The sequence below is a fragment of the Hemicordylus capensis genome, chromosome 1 (assembly GCF_027244095.1).
Source record: "Hemicordylus capensis ecotype Gifberg chromosome 1, rHemCap1.1.pri, whole genome shotgun sequence".
NCBI classification, from domain to species: Eukaryota; Metazoa; Chordata; class Lepidosauria; order Squamata; family Cordylidae; genus Hemicordylus; species Hemicordylus capensis.
In genome coordinates, this window is record NC_069657.1 from 399825341 (window position 1) to 399846195 (window position 20855).

Below are 20855 nucleotides of genomic sequence, written 5' to 3' on the forward strand. Positions count from 1 at the left end.
CTTTCACATTCATTCCCACACATACATCAGATAAAGGTGGGCCAGGGACATGCAAAAAAGCCTCCTCCAAATTATAGCCTCACTAGAATTACTTCCAGGCCACCTGATGGTGCAGTGGGGAAATGACTTGATTAGCAAGCCAGAGGTTGCTGGTTCAAATCCCCGCTGCTACACCTATATAGGGCAGCAGCGATATAGGAAGATGCTGAAAGGCGTCATCTCATACTGTGCGGGAGATGGCAATGGTAAACTCCTCCTGTGTTCTACCAGACAACCACAGGGCTCTGTGGTCGCTAGGAGTCAACACCGACTTGACAGTATACTTGACCTTTAGAATTACATGATGCACCGTAAAGGCCTATCTCAGTTTAGAACCAATTGTGGCTCACTAGGAAAAGGTAGCTTGTCTCTGTAACTGATGACAATGTCTGTCTGTGTGAATGTCTATGAAATTGTGTGAGAAAAGTCTCACATGGGAACTGTTTTAAAACATCCCCCCCCGCTGATTGATTAGATGCTTATTTTAATGAATTTCAGCCTGAGAGGTAAGAACTTCCCCCTCTGAAAAGGAGGTGCACCATAGCAAAGTGCAATAAAGTTGTTTGTGAAAGAGAAATAAGAAACTGTTCTCTCAACAAACTGAGTTTGTGTAAACAAGCACATAAGCACTCAAATGCAAAGGGCCCTTCATGTTTAAGTGTGAGGCCTCTTTCAGTAAAATACTGCACAGGAACGTTTAAACTTCAGCTTTAAACTGAAGCAATGTGGTATTCATAGTCATTAATGGACTTAATCTTGAAAAGGCCACTTTTCTTTCTCCATAACAAGAGAATATACAAGGGTGTTTTAATGAAAAATCAAACAAAATAAGCTTGACCAAATTAACTAATAGTTTTATTTAATTTAAACAAACAAACAAAAACCCCTGCAGTATATAGTAGACCTGGACTACTTACCAATTACATAGTCTCCAAAGCCTATTGTGCTAAGAGTAATGAAGGAGTAGTAGAATCCTTCTTCATAGGTCCAGCCCTCTATGGCAGTGAACAATAGAGGAGGTAGCAGAAGGAATAGCAAGAGACCAGCAACTAGCGCACAAATCCGTGTCAACACGGCTGCCTCTCTCTATTAAGAAATTTAAAAATGATGCATGAATCAAACAGCAGATACCTCCCTCATTAAAGCTAATGCTATGGCATTTGACAAGCCTTTCTTGGCAGTGGAATGACTTTGAAGAACATGGATATATAACTATTGGAATAATATCAGTATTGCCTACATGTAAGACAAGAGTATAATGATCATGGGCCAGAGAAAAGTTAGATGAATCTAAGAGCAACTTTGCTGGATCACACCACAGGTCCATCTAGAACAGCATCCTCCCTCCCATAGTGGCCAAATAGATGTTTCTTAGAAGCCCACAAGGAGGACATGAAGGCAACAGCCATTTTCCAGTGTTGCTCCTCAGCTACTGCTTGTAAACATGGAGGCTTCACATAGCCATCATGGCTAACAGCCAGTGATAGATCACCATTAGTTTGTTTTTATCCTCAATTAAAGCCATCCAAGCTACTGGCTATCACCACATCTTGTTGTGGTGCTGTGAACATAATGCACGTTATCTGAACCTAATTCACATGCTGTGTGAAAAATCACTTTGCTGGATGAAGAATCACTTTCACACAGTGATTTCTCACATTGCATATGGGGCTGTAATTCAATTGTACGAGAATGGGCTATAGGTCAGCGGTAGAGCATCTGCTTCATATGCAGATGCTATATCAAGTCACAGGTTCAATCTCTGGCAACTCCAAGTAGGGCTGAGAGAGACTCCTGCCTGAAACCTTGGAGAGCCACTGCCAGTCAGTGTAGACAATATTGAGCTAGATGGACCAATGGTCTGACTTGGTATAAGGCAGCTTCCTATGTTCTTTTGTTTGTTCTGAATCTTCTACTCATCCATGTACTCTTCCCTACCACCCCTCCCTCTTTTATATTGCAGGGAGCTGTCTACATAATGGTGGAAGTTATTTTCTGCAAACATGGCAAAGTCAAAGCAAATATCCAAATATCCAATTTTACAGTATGACGTCTGAACAATATATGTCGATGGGAATAGGGTCTCAGGACCCAACTCCTGAAAATACTGAAGGCATCAGCACAAACAACCAGGTTCTATAGTTCTTCATGACTGTGGATTGCAATGCTGATGGCATAACTGGAGTGTACACACAGCACCTGGTGTTGCTCTAAAGACTCCAGAGGATCTCTGTTTGCATTTTTAAAAAAGAGTGTATTTCTAACCCTCATGATTGTGATGAAAGATATAAAAGCATAGCAGTGTGTGTCTGCTAAATGCAAGGAAACTCAAGGACTCCTTCGGATACTTCTTGTAGTGCCAAGGAACTGGGGACTTTAGCACAGCTGCCCATGCCATGAGTCCAAGTCATCACTATTTATTTATTTATCTATCTATTTAATATACCGCCCTTCCAAAATGGCAGGGCAGTTTACAACAGAATACAAACAATTAAAACCAGTTAACAATTAAAAATCAAAACAATTTACAACAATTTAAAAACCCTAGAAGGCCAGGCCAAACAGATTTAAGGGCTCTCCTGAAAGACAGTAATGAACTCAAATTACAGATTTCTGCCGGGATTGCATTCCAGAGCTTGGGAGCAGCTACAGAGAAGGCCTGCCTCTAAGTCCCACCAGACGAACTGGTGGTAACTGGAGACGGACCTCCTCAGATGACCTTATTTGCTTTGTAAGTGCCTTTCTGCAGCTGACCTGATCTCTGCTAGTGACACACTGTGGTTTGACACACACTGTATAGGCTGGTTTGTGGAGGAGGGCTGGTGGATGGATCATCTTGCATTGCCACAGCCTTTTAGTACCTTACAGTTTTGTGGTTTTGGCCTTAACTGAGTCACAGGGTGACCAGAGACCTCAATTTACAGTTGAGAAACTAAATATTATTCTTTCCACTAGCTCATGGCTTAGCTTAAATTTGATCTTGGATCTTCTGAGAAAAGGCAATGCTACTTGAGTCAGATTTAAATGATGCATAACGAACATGAAGGAATTGCCACAAAAGAGGGCTGAAGGGAGGTTGATAGGAGATGGCACTATCCATTTTAGGACAACATGTTTTGAGGTTGCCCAGTTTTGATTTATGTTTCATGTATTATTTTCTTTCTTTCTTGATATGGAGACATGGGGTGGTACGCTGCTGAGGTTTCCCTCCATTTCCCCTCTCCTGTAGTGTTTACTGAGTGCTATTTTTAAATGCATTTTTAGCTTTGGCAACACCTATTGTGTGTTGGGAAGTAGGCATCCTTAACTGAAGCACACAATTTCTTTGTCCACTGGAATAATTTATTATGCTTGGGAGAAACACAGGGTGTGGTTTTTTGCTTTTTTTGGTTTTTGTAAACTTTTAAAGTTTACAGAATGCACTTCTGGTGCATTTGTGTGCTAGAAGTTGAACACAGAGCCTGATGCTTAACCTGTGCAGGCTCAGGGACTTGTTTGTGGAAGCCAATGTGTTCCAGCATTCAGGTCTAGCTGAAAGTTGCTGAAGTATTCTATCTAGTAGTCCTTTATGTTTTGTTGATTAGGACTTTGTCCCAGAGGGGAACCTGTAGAGAGTGTTGGGCATGGAGTCAAAAAGAAAAGGGAGAGAAAGGAGAAGAAGAAAATGGAGTTGTTCCTGGAATAAAGTCTTAGTTAAACAAACATAAGATTACTTTGTATTTATGAGGGAAGCAGCTATAAAACAGTTGCACTGTGAACAGTACTCCATCCCAGCTTCATTCTGGGAGTGGACAGGACTGTGTACATGCGTCATGTTTTTTGGATACTTGTAGTTAGCGATGCCAAGAGATAACCTGAGGAATGCAAGGCCTGACCAGGCATAATAAGAATCACAAAACGCAGGGATAAAAAAGAACAGGTAACAATCTAACTTTATCAAAAGATGAAGTGATAGACAACACTTTTATCACATGGGAGGCAATGTATGTTAGTAAAGTGTTTGTTATGCCTCTTTCAGATACATTGTACCCCAAGGCTTTGTTTTTTGATTGAAGGCTTTGACTCACATATGCTCTCTGTCACTCTTCAGCTCTATAATGCAGCAACAGACTGGAATGTTCTAAAGCAGTCTGTGTGTGGAAGGAAAATTCTGTTCCCATCTCCAAATCACCAGCTAGTTGCATTCTTAACATTTTTAAAAAACAAAATATGAACAACATATTGTCGTTTTTAAAAACAACCTTATTGCTTTTCTGCTGTGCTAATTATTATGCTGCTATTTTTGCATTTACTTTTACATTTACATTTATTTTTGCATTATCACTTTGTATAATGTATTCTATTCGGCAAGTTTAAACTGAGATGGAGGCCTGAGATGGGGATAGTGCAACAGAAAGGCCAAGCAGGGGAAGAAAAGGCATGAAGATTGGGGTTAAAGCACTCACATCTTTCAAAGTGGTGATTCTCTTTATATTAAGCAAGGGGAGAGCAAAAGGTCCTATTCAGCTCTAGGGACAGCATCCCTCCAGTGGCTGTTGCTAGTGTCTACCTTGTGTTTCTTTTTCAACTATGAGCCCCTTAGTGACAGGGAACTATCTTTTTTTTTTTAATGTAAACTGTTTTTGGAACTTGTTGTTGAAAAGCATCATATAAATAGTAATAATAGTAATAGCAGCAGCAGCCGCAGGGGACAGAGAATAATACCCTTTGTGGCAGCGGGGAGACAAGGAACTAAAAACCGCCACGACACCTGGCCACCACAAGTCTTGCCAATTTGCTCTTGGTTTCTAAGCCTTCACTAGACAGTGCCCCCATTTCCTAATTGTTCTTCACAACCACAGCAACCAGCATTATCTCTCTTTTAAAATATGGGATCCATCCTGTTACATTCTTTGCCATATATCAGAATCCATACTTGCTGAGTGAATCCAAAAGACACACATAGTTCTAGCTTCTCTGTCTGTTAAAATACTCTTCTGTTACATCGTTAGGCTAGCGTATTAGTCTGCGACAAACGTAAGCCAAAGCAGAGAAATCAATATTACTCTTTTATCTACCTGATGTGGACAACTGGCCCATATTAGTCAGAGCACCCGTGTTGCTTACCTGCCAGTGGAACTTCTCACCCAAGTGGCGGGCACACTGATGAACACCAGAAAGCATCAGCCGTCCTATCCTATTCAGGAGGACAAGGTTTAAGGGGATCCCAAAGAGAGCAAAGAAGATGCAGAAGACTTGTGCAGTCACTGTGCTGGGACTCAAGTTACCATAGCCTGGAAGAGAAATAATAGAATTGATGATAATGAGCTAAATGGGAATTATCATAGTTGGGTGGCTGTAATCACGTGTTTCATAGTTATCAGGCAAAGTTCTTAACAAAACGTGGGGTTAGACGTTACGGGTGTGTGACATGTGGCTCACAACCTATTGTACATACAGTTCTTGTGGAATTTCTGAGTGATGTTTACTCCAAACACAGAACCCCAACTTTCATTAAACGAAGGAAGGTTCTAGTCCATAATGTCAGCCATCAGCTAGAAAATGTGAAGTCAACATATAAAAACTAGGACACCAGAAATCCCACCCTCCTCCTGATACCCAATTTTTGGATTGTAAAAATGAGAGGAGGACAGAAAAAAGTTTTATTGTTTTACATTTAGGATTAACAGCTTTGTATTCAAGAGCAAGTACTGCATATCTACCAACTTTGGGCTTGTCATGGGCCAGCTGCAAGCCAATAAAATCACTGACCTGTAACTAAGGTTGAAATCATAAGCAATACATACTTAGAAGTAAATTACCACTGAAATACTGATGGGATTGACTTCCAAGAAATCAGATTTAGGAATGCAGGGTATTTTACCTGTACCTCCCTGGCTCATGACACATCTCCCATGTGGTAGGCCCTTGGATGCTAGGCACTAGGTCTAGCTAGCTCATAATGCAAGAGAACAGCTCGATCCAGACATAATGCTGGCTCGTACATGTGTTTGTATGGATGACTGTACCTGTGTTCATTTTTAAAATGAACTGTAATACAAGCCTTTCAAATACATGGTACAGATCGTAAGTGTAATTCTGTACCTACATTCAACATAACATGTGAATGACCGTACCTGTGTACAGATCTGTACATGTGTACATGCATTATACAAGTGCTGAACATAACATGTGAATGTTATGCACCATCTTATGTGGATCTATGAACACACACTGCCCATTCCCCTACAATCACAGTTCTCACTGAGCTAAACCAAAACCATGCAGAACAAGGGACAGACCAACTCTTTCCATATTGACCTTCTTATTGCTCTTCAATGTTAGTTATGTCCTTGCAAAAATGGAAAATAAAATGGCCTTCCTTGCCATTTTTTAAAAATTCCTGTTTGCCAGATATTTAATTTTCTCTAATAGTCCATCACTCTAGCTAAACATATGATGAGAACCATTTGCTTGTTCACAAGCAAAGAAAGTTCACAAATATCATCTTGCTCAGGATTTGTTAGGCTGTACAGAGGCAGGTGCCAACAGCAAGCATTCTACATTAGAAGACTTAAGATATGTTGACACTTGCCTCTTTCTACAGACACTACACTCCATTGCTAACCTGCATTAAATTCCAGTGATGTAACCTAGCTTCACTGAAAACAGTGTGGAATTTGCTGTTAGCTATGAGGGGGAAATGAATTGTGCCCGACAATAATAATCACTATACCACTTGCAGTTCCAGCTTTTCAAATGCATGTCCCCACTGCATGCACTTTATACTGGGGGTAATGGTGGGTTGAGGTATCCCTTTAGAAAAAGGAAATAGCAATGGAAAAAGAAAATGTCAGTGCAGTGCATTGAGTATAACCACAAACCTTACTTGGGGCAGGGAGGAAGAAAGAGACTGCTTAATAGCACATATTTCCCGATGTGACACCATCATGGTAGAAGCACTTACAGAGTTAGAATTCATTTACTTTATAATATTTGTACTCCTTTAGTACACTACTGCTTGGGGCAGCTCACAAAATATATATACTATAAAACAATATAAAATTAATAGAAATTAACAAAAACACACCTCAATTAAAACCAAATTTAAAATCACAAATTAAAAAGTTAAAACCCACCAGATACAAGCTGCAGATAAAATATTAAAATGCATTTCTAAAGAGATGGGTCTTTAGCCATTTCTGTATATGGAGGCTTTTGAAAATGTGAGAGGACATTTAAACACCCAACATCCTACTACTCAGCCCTGGCCACTTGCATTCTGAACCAATAGGGTCTTCAGAAGATGGCACTGCCAGTGTTTTCTGAATATGCAGCTCCTATTCTCTGCAAAGTGGCATCATAGAGCCCCTGGTGGCGCAGTGGTAAAACTGCCGCCCTGTAACCAGAAGGTTACAAATTCAATCCTGACCAGGGGCTCAAGGTTGACTCAGCCTTCCATCCTTCCGAGGTCGGTAAAATGAGGACCCAGAATGTTGGGGGCAATATGCTAAATCATTGTAAACCGCTTAGAGAGCTTCGGCTATAGAGCGGTATATAAATGTAAGTGCTATTGCTACTGCTATCATAGAGTTCTGTAGCTAGAAGGAACAGAACTCTTGAAAGTCTGCACTTCTACACTGCAAGTATGGCATTTTTTGATCCAGTTTTAGTTTACATTGGCATGTACAGTTGTAGGCACAAAGGATGAAAATGGCAAGCCCAGTACTAAAAACACAAATTATGACATGAACCCACAATACACAAATAGAAGAAGTTCTGAACAGGGTAACGTGGCGGCGGTGGGGAGAGGGGGGGGAAGTACACAGTCTTCTTTTTTTTTTTAAGGTTTAAAAGCAACCACAGGATGCTCTGAAATGATATGCAGGGGATACCCACAAGAACCCACAGCTCTGGCCAGTTTAACCCAAAGACATTTGAATCAGCTTTGATGACCCAATTGGATCAGTAGCCACAGTGACTATAAAAGGCTAGATTTATCTGTCTGTTTAATCTTTGCAGGGTGGAGCAGGGGTCTGAAATGGCAGAACAGAGCCAGGGAGAACATTTCTGCAAAACTAATCTGGAACAAAACAGTTTTATTTTGTGAATGGCTGTTAGTAGTTAGGGATTACATCTGTCAAGATAATACGTTTAGCTCAGTTCTTAGTGAACAGCAGCCCATTGAAGTGGCAGTTTTGCAATTCTAGGCCTTTTGAACATAGTCCAAGAGACACTGGTAGTGAGCCATGAACCAAGTTTGTATCTTGAGCAGGAGACATTTCTGGAGTCTGGACCAGGAAAGTGGGTTCAATTTACCTTCCCCGCAGGCTATCTCTGTGCCTTCCCTGGGCAGCTGGATCGCCCACCCAGATGACCAGAGGCTTGCCCGACAGCTCCAGGGGTGGTGCCAGGATGTGCCGCCCTGCATCACCCCGCCCCCCAGAGCCCCCATAATGCACCGCACAAATGAGCAGTGCATTATTGGGACACCCCCTTCCCCTGCCAAGCTAGCTGGGTGACTCTGGGCCAGTCACTTCTCTCTCAGCCTAACCTAATTCACAGGGTTGTTGTGAGGAGAAACCTAAGTATGTAGTACACCACTCTGGGCTCCTTGGAGGAAGAGTGGGATATAAAATGTAAAAATAATAAAAAAAATAAAATAAGCGTGCCAGCCGGTGCTGCAACAAACAATCAAAAAAATGAAGTCAAGGGAGCTCTTGCTCCCTTAACCTCATTTTAGAAAGAGGCTACTTTGCCAGGCTTGCTGCCGTGTAGCTGCCGGGATCAGGCCCAATCCCAGCGGTTTACACATGCGTGCAAAACCGGGCTGGACTCCCTTAGCCTGGTTTTGCACATGCATGTGAATAGCCTCCATGACTTCTAAACTTACTTAAGAGTCTTTGTTGTAGGACTTTGTCATGGTAGGAATTTCATCAACATTGGACATTGCCACAATTTGGAAAGTGGAAAACTTCACAAAGGATCTAGGAATAGGAGAAATTGTGCGTGGTTCAGAGGCCAGGTGGTTAAATAACCTCCCAGGCCAAGGACTAGGAAGCCATGTATTGCAGGGATGCACGAGTCAAATACTCTGGTGGGCCAGAACCAACCATGTCTTGGTATGCATGGCCAAATTTTCAGCACATTAACGATTACATTAAAATTAATTATTAAAAATATTAATGAAAACAATTATTAGTTACCCACAGCATGAGAAGGTAAGAGGAGGCTTCTAGAAACCTTTCCTCTTCCCTATCCCCCATGTACTTTCAGTGCCTGCAAAGGTCAATTTTGAAAGGGGGCTGACTCACACCAAGTCCATGGGGCAATGTAGCATTTTGCACCTCACCCCAGGCACCACAATACTTTGGGCCACCCCTGGGGCCAGCAAAAAAGTCCCTGCAGGCCAGATCTGGCCCTTGGGCCTTCTGTTGTGCAGGCCTGATGTATTGGAAAGCAGGCAGGAAAGCTAAGGGACAAGAAATCAAGAAGTAGCATGGTTAAAAAGAAAAGGTGTCAGAGAAGGTAGTGAGTCAAGAAGCCGTACCTCGAGGGAAGGATGTGTAGAGAAGGCAAAGGCTGAGGAAAAGTGGGGTAGAGGAGTAATTAAGAAATTAATTAAGAAATGGAGATGTCAGTAAGAAACACTACTAGTCTCACACAGGTCCTAGAAGCAGAAGGAATATGTACTGTTTGCAGGAAGGTAGCAGAAGTGCACTGAGATTTAGGCCCAGGGAGACAGTGGGCTAGGGAGATCAATGTAAAGGGTTCACCTCAGTTCCACCTACTGAACTGTAATGGATTCTCAGTGAGAGAAATTGCGAAGGTTGAAAGTGATATGCTTGGCAGCCTCAAAGTCAGTGTGCATGAGAGAGGTGCAAGAAAAACACGACTGGTAGCTGTTCCAGGAAATATATTGGTTCAAGAGAATCTTTGCGGTTTCCCCATGATATCTGGGAAGCGTTCTACCCATATGGAATTTCAGACTCCTTGTTTTTACAACCTATTCTCCCAGAACGTGAACACAGGGTGTTACCTGGTTCTGAGAGAAAAGAACTGAGGAGATATTTACCCAGGAGAGCTAAAATCTACAACAGGCCATGGTGACCTGCTAGATAAATATAGCACCAGCCACGTCAAAGTTAGTTCTTCTAGCCTTTGTTGAAAATGAACAAAAGCTTAGTATTAGATTAGGCTGGCGCTTTGTTACTTATACATACCTAAGTCCTGTAGAAGCCCATAGACCAGGAATTATGAGGGACTGGGTTGTCCCTAAGGGGGTGCCAACAGGATCCTGAACTGATCATATTTGAGACTGGCTGCCAACAGGGCATTTTGGTGTACTACATGAAATTAAGAAACAAAGCAGAGGGCCCACTTACGGTGCACTGGAGTTTTTCAACATGATGGTCCCTCTTCACCAGTCCCTCATCCCTGCCATGTGACTTGCAGAAGCCTAAGAGGCTTCTACTTTGCCCCTTTCCCATTCTCGCCTATTCACACACACCTGTCACTTGAGCCTGTCTGCAAGGAGCTACTGCTCTTCACGAAGGCATATCTAGGATCTTTCCAGACAGCAATAAATGGTGGGATGTTCAAAGCTTTCATGCAAGTTCCAAACATGATGCAGCTCCCCATACACCTGCTGCTGCAAGCTTCTGTGCTACTCCCTAGCACAATCTTACCCTCTGTGCACAAACTGAACATGGATATTGCATGATTTTCACAGCAGCACCTGCTGGCCAGCTCTGAACAGAACCTGTCCCTTTTTATTATCACTTTTGCAACAACTGCAACTATGATTGGGGGAAAGGGCAAATTCCTCTTGGAATCATAATCATCCATCCCTCCGCCACGTATGCAATCCTGGAATGATAACACAGGCCCACTTTATAGGCTTGATTATCAAGGTAGCATATGTTTATTTGCTTATAATATTTCTCTCTCCCATCCTTCAGGTCAAAAATCTATCAGGGCAGCTTGAAACAATTACACACAACAACAGCAGTACATTGAAACAAACTCAGCAGCATAAAGGTAATTGATGTTTCAGACATTGCACAGAAGCAGAGTTTAATCTTGGTTTTGTGCGACATCCCTGAGCCTTAGAAATGTGCACTCCCCTGCCTGTGTGAACCTCCTAAGGATTCTACTTCCATCTGGGTTAAAAACAAACCATGATTGGTTGCGATGTCTGAACCTATAGATCTTGGTTTATTCTAACCATCTTCCTTGAAATAAGCTGAGATCTAAACCTGCTCCAAGCCTTAGGTCCAGATCTCTGTTTATTTCAAGGAAGTGGGTAGGGATCTAGAGCAAGGCCTGCAAGGGTGATCCCAACACTCAGGCAGATTGGTATGGGTTGAGGTTGTCCTTGAGATACCCTAATACTCAGCCATTAAGGGCTTGAACTGGCCTGGGAAAAGCTGTCACAGGTACAATACCAGTGGAGAAGTATAACTCCTTTGCCACCATAATTGAGCAGGATCGTATGTGAGCTATTTTGAGTTATTCAGGGAATCTTCTGTATAAATAGTGAGAAGTATTACAGTACCAGTTACAGATCCATAACATCTCAGAAGCAGCGAAATTCTGAATTCCCATCAGCAATGCACCCTTCAAACATGCTCAGAATGTTTCACCATAGAGAGTGAGAAATAGCTTAGAAAGAGCCAAGGACTTTTGTTGGCCCTTTGGCTGCCATTTTCCTTTCCCCTTGCAAATTGATAAGTTTGGGAAAGTGTGGGGAAAGGGTTAAGATAGGTGGAAAAGTGTGATGAAGGATTGCCTCTAGTCTGGTTCTTTCTGAGCTTTGCAAAACTCTTGGGGAAAGCATGAACCTCATTTTCTCCCTGAGGACTCTTCCAAAAGGTTCAGGAAGACCCAATTCATTCCAAATTGAGGTGTAGATATTTTACCCATCTCCACTACTGACAGCTTCTAAGCCTAAAGGAAGCACCCCCTGGCTATAGAGGGTGCTACTAGGCAAAGGAATAGTAGAGCTAGAGTTGGAGATCCTCTGTTCCAGATTTCAGTCTTGGGCCCTTTGCACCTATCAGTTTGGCAGCTCAGGACTAGAAATGTGCACAAAGCATTTCAGAGCCTCCAGTTCAAAGCATCGAAATGCCTAGAGCTTCCCCAACTGAATTCTTTTGGTGGGGGGCAAGTGAGCTCTTTAAAAGGAGAAATTCTGGTGCTCTTCTGTCTTACCTGCCCCTCCATGCCACAGCCCTGTCGGTATTAAAGGATGCACCATGCAGCTGCAGGGCTGCTCCCAGCAGCCCGTGGGTGGCGTTGACACATAAATGGCACCTGAGCATGCACAGATGCAATTTGCGTATGCACAGATGCAATCTGCATGGACAGCAACACCATAATGATCACGCAAATAGGGCCCATGCATGTACATTTATGTGCTGCTGCTGCTGGGAGCAGCCCTACAGCCACATGACATTTAATACCAACAGCTCCGCGGTGGGGCAGTGGGAACAATGGAGGGGCAAGTAAGACCTGCCTACCTCCCTTTAAAGTGCCTACTTTCCATTCCTCCCCCCACCCTCGGATGTGTGCAAAATGCTTCGTGCACATCCGTACTCAGGACTCGAAATATATAATTTTGCTACGTGCTATTTGTTAACATCACATTGATAGGTGGCCTTCCACTAAATTGCATTCAGACTGGAACTGAATTGATCAGTGAGAAGAGCTTCTGGTGGGTCTGCGGGGAGAGTGGACTTAGCCCGCTCTGCCTGCAGACGAGCAGCCTCCAAGCCCTGGGAGGTTACCCACCACATGACTGCCAACTCTGTCACAGAGCCAGTGGAGGCTGTGGGGATCAGGGGCCATGTGGCCCGCAGAAGTTCTAGGATGCACCACACAAGTGTGTGGGGAATTCTGGAGAGAACCCTGAGGCCGGGAGGTTGGCTGCAGCCTCCCGGTCAGGGGTCTACTCGTGTGTCGCCATGGCAGCCCACGAGCAAAAAAAATGAGGTTAACAGAGCGCTTGCTCTGTTAACCTCACTTAAAGAGAGGAGGAATGAGGTGGGCTAGCCGCCTTAGAACCACCAGGCGTGCCCGGTAGTTCCAGCAATCAGTAGAAAGCAGGCTAGGTTCCCTAGCGGGTATAGCTTTATGGACTGGAAAAACCCGAACAACTAATTTAGATGTGCAGTCAACAGGTTCTGAAGTAACATTTCTCACCCCTATACCAACTGTCCTGTGTACTGTATGTGCATTATGAAAACAGTAAATGAGAGTATACATATACAATGTAAAAACAATGATGGCCAGTTACCAAAACCTTCCCATTGAAACTGCACTGCCACCTAGTGATTAGTAATGGAGCCAAACAAGAGTAATAAACAAAGTTTCCTAATTTATGTAATTGTGCTCCTACCTTTTTTCTAACTCTCCCTCCCCCCCGCCCCTTGTACTATTAATATGTACAGGGCTCAGGGACAAGTACTAGTCTACTTGTCTGTGATGAGTGAAAAATAATGCCTGATGAGCGGAAAAAAGAATCCTGACAAGTGTACCAACAGAGCTTGATGAATAAAAAATGTTTGTCTGACTGGTGAACAGAGCCAACATTTCTTGACCCCTGAATATGTGCACACCTAAATAACCCCTGCTAACTGAGCAAAGAGACACATTTTAAAGTGGATTTAGCAGGGAGAGAGTAACTGGCCCTATCCAGCCCCAGCACAGCATCCCTCCAGTGGCTGTTGCTGGTATCTACCTTATGTTTCTTTTGAGATTGTGAGCCCTATGGGCCCCTTTATTTTTCTATGTAAACCGCTTTGAGAACTTTGGTTGAAGAGAGGTATATAAATATTCGCCGTCATCGTAATAGTAAATATAAGAACTTCTCACAGAGGAGTAAGACTAAGAGCAAGCTTTTTTAAAACCCTCTCTCACCACCCTTCCCCATGCTTTCTCATGGCAGTCCAACTAAGGTTATCCACATTTGCATAAATCACTGGTGTAAATCAGGTGTTCATCCTAGGTCAGATATTGTCTATCTTTATTGCATTGCTTTCAGTGAAATGTGCATTTGTATGCATAGCCAGATCAGTATGGTGATGACATTCAGATGCACATTTGCTTACACAGTACAGTACAGAGGTTGCATCTGCATTTGAATGCACATCTGATCTGTACCCTCAGTTTCAGATTTCAGTATTACAGATCTCCTTATTAATCTGGGGTGGTTGGCTCCATGGAACTAGCTCTGGAGATAGCTGCTGAACTGTGTCCATTCAAACAGAGGGCCTGACGTGGGTATTCCAAGGCTCAGCTTCATGAATCGGGATGTGCGGACAGTTACCACTGTTACTGTTGCTCTTCTGTTTGAACTAGAAAATGCCTAGCTTGAGCAAAGGGGTTTCAATTGGACTCCCTATTGTGGAGTTGTGTGGGGGAGAGATTGCAATTGGAGGATCTGCACTTCAGAGCAAGATTCCTCCTCCTGTCCTTTAAATTTCAAGTAATCCCTATCAGTTTAAAGAACTCTATTAGGAGGGGAGGCTGAGTATTGGTCTCAGAGGATGTGTGCTTAAGGTGTGTGTTCTCCAAGCCCAATTCTTTCTCCTCAGGCCGAAGGAAAGAAAGGAGTTCTAGCAACTAGTCAAGCACGTAGATTACACTTCTGTATTTGATGGAAACTTAGACTTAGGTGAGGCATTTATACACACCCTTCAGCAATAAGACATCCCTATGAATACCTATCACTTATTGATAAGTTTATGGAGGCAAGAAATGTTGCTGAATATAGTCTCATAATATGAAGGAAGCATACACAGTAGTAACAATTGTGTGTTATGACTTAACTAGCTTCCTTCGTGTTCTGAGAATATGAATACTGGGTCTGCTACTGAAGACAGATCATCCTGGGAAGAATCTATCTATGTGGTCACTAAGAGTCAACACCAATGTGACGGCACTTAATCAATCAAAACCTGTGTAATCAAACGGAACAGAGCCACACATTGCATTTCACTAGACAGAAACCTGTCCATTTATAGAAACAGCTTTAGGCACATCAAACCAGTAAACTGATCATGTGGTAGTAGCTCTTAATACAGTAAAACAGACTTTGCTAGGAAACCACCAATGTAAGAGGATTAACTACTGTACACCACATATTTAAAATGGCTAAAACAGATTTGGAGAAAGAGAGGTTTCCTGGTTTAGGAACTGTTCTTCAAACAGGGGCTGAACGAGTTCATATTTAATGCTACCCAACATCTATATTCTCCAGAAAGAGGGACTGAGAATCCTAGCCAGCAATGGACTCAGCTTCTTCCAGCTGCCTATCAACAACCTGATGGGGGCACAGGTTCATCTTTTGTTAGACTCCACTAAGCTACATTTAGAGCATAGATGGGACCAAATCAGGGCACTGTAATCTAAAATCTTCTATTGTGTTTTAAGTGCACTCTTCTTGGCTTCCTTTAAAAAAAACCCCAAAACTCTGCTGACGCCGTTGACATAATAACAACTGTTATGCTCCTCTCCTGCAAAAAATTATTAGTTGAACTTAAGGGTGTACAAGTGGGATTTTAAAATATTGGGATAGCTGCCACAGCAGAATGGGAAACAAAAAAACTTGGATGGTGAAAGAGGTGGTCCCTTGCATATATCTCTATGTGTGAGGGGAGAAAGTACAGCTTTTGAGAATAAAGCTTTTTGAAAGTATAGGGTTGATTCACTGTAGGGACTCCCAGCTCACTAATATGGTCTCAGTATGCTGCTGTATTTCATTCAGTCTCTCAGACAGTTTTGAAACTTTCCTGCCCATTTTGGCATTCACACTGGTTTGATGTGGCAAATAATAAGCAAACACTTGGAGAAAGCCAGACAAAGAATGATGTAGTGCTGCCATCTTGTGGCTTAATTGATACAACCAAGAGGGCTACTCATGCTATATTACTGTTTCATGAGGCTGTGTTTATTTTTCAGTGATGATGCACACAGAGGAGCATCTAGGTAATTTTGGAAACTGGATCTAATGAGCTTACATGCTCCCTCCCCCGCCCCCGCAAATAAACATCCTCTCAGTATATATACACATTTCACCAAAAACCCAAAGGTCTGGGTCAGAATTCATTTGGTGGGGGGAGGGGAAGGACTATACAACCCCTTAAAGGTTATCCATACATCTTCTTGATCATTCGTTCACCCCAAACCCACAGATTTGGGCCAGAGTGCATTTGCTCAAAACAAAAAGAAAAAAGAAAACAAACAGAAACTACACGCACACCAATGGATTCACATAGCTTCTTCATCATTCACAAATGAACTAAGACATAACACATGTCCCTTGCTCCACAGTTCAAACACAAAACCATTTTGGACATATAGTGCATTTGTAAGGAAAAGTAAAGAAAAAGCCACAACACATATCTCTTGCATTACAGTTCTCATGCAGACCTTTGGATCACAAAGCAACTTGAGCATAGTGCATTTGTACAATAAAATTAAAAAGTTGCTTGTTTATATAGATTTAACAGTTCCACTTTTACTGGATGTGAAGTACTCTATGGATAGAGATAACTCTTTCTGGCAACTTTACTGCAGTAAGGAAAAATTCATTAAAAATCACAGGATTTTGACCAATTTCTTTGAAATAAAAATTCACAGAATACTGCCATCTTGAACTACATGTGTGGCCAATTTCAGAATGTTAAGCTCAGCTATTCTGGAAATATAAAGGGTTGGGCAAAAGTGGGGCATGTTGCACTTTTTTAATGAAGGCAAAGGGCATATTCCTTCATATGGGGGTGGGATGATATTTGAAGCTGGGGGATGGGACTTCAGTTGCAGATGTTTTTGTAATTTTCTGCCATGAAACAAGTCTTTTTTAAATTAAAAAAAGAATTTAAAATTAATGGATCGTCTGATCTGCTTCAAAACCAACATACAGCACCCTGATAACATGTCCTACAGCTGTGCCAAATTTCAGAACTCTTAAGCCAAACCATTCCAGAAAAATAAAAGGGACCTTCTAGGAGAGTGGGCACGTGGACCTTGGCCCCCAAGTCCATGCCTAATGGTGCTCCCAGATGCACATATATGTTTTTTGACTCAAACATGAATTTAGAAGTAAAAATGTGTGCACCAGCTGGGGGTGGTGGTGGTGGTACATTGTAAAATATAACCAAGGAAGCAACTCAGGCTCAAACTATGTTTGACAGCAACAGCTGTTTGTTTAACCCAGACTATGCCAATCACATAAAATGCGTGGGGGCCCCCAATTTCAGAGCAAAATGTGCACACAGTTGGCAAATCCAACTCCTTTCTCAGTGTGCTTCTATGCAGCTTCCTCCCCAGTGTTGTTTTCTCCTTGAGCTGGGCTCCAATACCAGAAGCAAGCCTGGCTAGGATAAAAATGTCTGGAAGGGCAAGGGGGAAAGTGGAGGCTCCGGAGAGATAAGACACTGGTATAGAGATGGTCCTTCTGCCCTCAACCACACATACCTTTTACTCTCAAAACTGAATTCCCCACTCACTTTAAATGCAATCAAGGCAGACCTGGGCTATACAAACAGATTTGCTACTGTCATGTTATCTTGAGCCTCAGAAGCACATGAAGAAGGAGCAGCAGAGTCATGTGAGAGTATTCTTCTCAAAGCCTACAAAAGGGTTTCTAAAAGCTGAATAAACATTTATAACATGAGCTCACTTGCATTAGTGAACTGAGCAACAAAGTCTGGTTTGTGTGATGTGTATAAATTAACATCTAAAAAGGAAAATGAAGCACAATGATGCAAAGATGGGAATATATTACCACCCCTAGGCAATCCCTGCATGACTGACCGTTTTCAGCCTACATGAAGGTGATTAACACACTAGTGAAAAGAAAGGCAAAAAGAACAAGAACAGAGAATGATTGATAACCACAGTGCTGCAGCCCTCCAGCTTAGTTATCAAGAGAGACTGTTGTATTCTTTATATCTGATTTAAGTCTGGTGGGATCCACCCATGATAAAAGTAGTACCTAACTATGGCAAACTAGAGAAAAGCAATTACTCTTACTATAAGAAAAGCGCTGGCTTTTTCCTATGACTATGGAGATGCCACTTAGAGGGACTCTTGGAGCTTACTCCCAGTGCTCTTGGAGCTTACTGGCCATTGAAAGAGACCCATTATTGCAGCCTCTCCCTCAAACATTTTAAAGTCGAATATGTTGCAGAGAAATTACTTATCCTCTATAACTAGTTATACAAGAAGCAACTTTAACTGAGAAACAAGAGCTTGATATTTATTACTAACTAAAACAAAGGCTAAGGAAACAATAAACAGATGTAACAGTCTCTTATGCAGAAAGAGGGAGAATCTCTCAGTTTGAATTCAGGACAAGTGAGGCCATTGTCAGCTAGCTGAGGAATCTTCATAACTGAGAAGTGAAATGCAATATACATATTTGTAATTACTTTATGAATGAATTAGAGCTACTGGTCCCATCTTGCCTCCTGCCTAGAAAGTTGCTTTTCCTTTTGAGAGAACACTTGAAAAGGGTGTGTGGGGCAGGGGATGGAGTTCTAGGCAATAGCATTTTCTAGCAACATTCCCTGCCCCAATTCACAACATTCTCTGCTTATCAGTTTGCACTAGCATTCACAGCACATTACGGAGGTGTGCACGCGCTTCATTTTAACTCTTTTAACAATGTCTCAAATGTGCTTGCAGACTCAAGAAGATCTACCACAATAGAATGGAATCGTCATTTATAACTGCGGTCCAGAGTCTCTCCCTCACAGGACAAAAGATCATTAGTAAAAGGTCAAACCTACTCTGCCCAAACCCAACAGTGTAGATATAACATCTGCATGGTAGCCAGATAACAACATCATTATCTGGCTACCATGCAGCAGGGATGTGCACAAACCTCAGACTGTGCACAGGTTTGAATATAAACCGGTTCATGCCAGTTCGGCCCTACCACGAACTAGTTTGGTGGTCCGAGGGTGGTGCCGGGAGGGTGGCAAGCGGCACCTTTAAAAGTGAGCAGAGCAGGTCCTTACTTGAGTGCTGCTAATGTAGTTTCCTGTTATTGCAGCACTCCTCCCAGCAGCCTGCGCATGGCAGTGGTGAGGTGGCGGCATGCACATGGCCTCCACGACTATGTGAGTGCCACCACTATGCCGCCGCCACATGTGGGCTGTTGGGGGGAGTGCCACAGCAGCAGGAAGCTGCATGTAGTGGCAGCATGCAGGTAAGGACCTTCTCTACTCACTTTTGAAGGTGCTGCTTGCCACCCCCAACAGCACTGCCCTCAAACCACCGAACCTGTTCACGGTTGGGCTAAACTGGCATGAACCAGTTCACAAGCCTGTGCAGGGACTGAGGTTCGGGCACACTGCTACCATGCAGATTAGCAAGCTTTCTAACAAGAACGTAAAACAAAAAACTAATGGCAGGAATCATCCCCCACATAAACTGCCTTGCTTTCTGAAGGGGATATCACTGCCAGGAAAGAGGTTAAAAAGGCTTTGTTTCTGGGAGGATTGTTTTTGTTTGTTTATTTAATGCATTTATAGACCACCCTATATAAAATCTCAGGGCAGTTTAAAATCCAAACAAAGAGCAGCTAAAACCCACAGATCATATTAAACAGATTAAAATTACTGTAGATAAAACTTTAACACATCATAAACTAAAAGCCTGATGAAACAGGTGTGTTTTCAAAAGTCGTTTAAAAACAACCAGAGATGGGTAGATTCTAATTTCATTGGGGCAGGTGTTCCAGAGCCTCACGGCAACCAAGCGAGCCAATGGCAACTGCAACTGGACCTCCTCTGATGATCTTAATAGGCGGAGGGGGTTCATGGAGAAGGTGGTGCTGGGCCCAAGCCTTGCAGGGCTTTATAGGTAATAACCAGCACTTTGTATTTTGCCCCGAAACTAATTGGCAGCCAGTGTAGTTCTTTTAAAACAGGAATAATGTGGCCTCTAAGGATGGCCCCCAGAGACCAACCTGGCTGCCACATTCTGCACCAGTTGCTGTTTCTGAACTATATACAAAGGCAGCCCAATGTAGAACGCATTGCAGTAGTCAAGACTCGATGTTACCAGCATATGCACAATTGTTTTAAGGTGATTTGTTTGAGAAATGGATGTAGCTGGCGTATCAGCTGAAGCGGATAAAAAGCACTCCCGGTCATTGCCTCAATCTGAGATATGAGGGAGAGGTTTGTTTGTTTGTCTATCAAATTTGTACGACACCCCAAACTTTCCTCTCTGGGTGGTTAACGATAACATAAAACAAGTTAAAACATATACAAAGCTTAAAACAATTTAAACGATTTAAAAGTAAAACACAGATTAAAACCTAAAAATTTAAGAAGCTGAGAAAGCTTGGGTGAAAAGGTGGGTTTTTAAATGCTTCTTAAAAAGCATTTCAGAAGTATTCCCAAGTTTCGTACCTGATCCAGAAGTATTCCCAAGCCTCATAAGAACAGCCCTGCTGGATCAGGCACAAGGCCGATCTAGTCCAGCATCCTGTTTCACACAGTGGTCCATCTCGTACCTGATCTTTCAGGGGGAGTGTAACCCCATTCAGAATGGGGAGATCTAAACCACTTCCTAAGTTCTGGTCTCCCACAGCAAATACCTCCATCTTCTTTGGATTCGACTTCAGTTTGTGCTCCCTCATCCAGCCCATTACTGATCCCAAGCAGGCATTTGTAGAGGTTAAGCTATCTCCTGATGAAGTTGATATGGAGAAATAGACCTGGGTGTCATCAGCATATTGATACCACCCAGCACCAAATTTCCTGATGATCTCTCCCAGCAGTTTCATGTAGATGTTAAAAAGCAATGGAGATAGAATG

The 20855-nt window shown here is 42.6% G+C and overlaps 1 protein-coding gene across 1 annotated transcript in view; it reads right to left on the reverse strand.

Annotated features, from left to right (window-relative positions):
* Window positions 1-20855, reverse strand: part of KCNK17 (potassium two pore domain channel subfamily K member 17) — a 34733-nt gene that overhangs the window by 2521 nt on the left and 11357 nt on the right. Inside the window, exons 3-4 of the mRNA XM_053305311.1 lie at window positions 5146-5312; window positions 957-1125 (exon numbers count right to left, since the gene is read on the reverse strand). Of these exons, the coding sequence (XP_053161286.1) occupies window positions 957-1125; window positions 5146-5312 (336 nt within the window). The remainder of the gene's footprint in view (window positions 1-956; window positions 1126-5145; window positions 5313-20855) is intronic.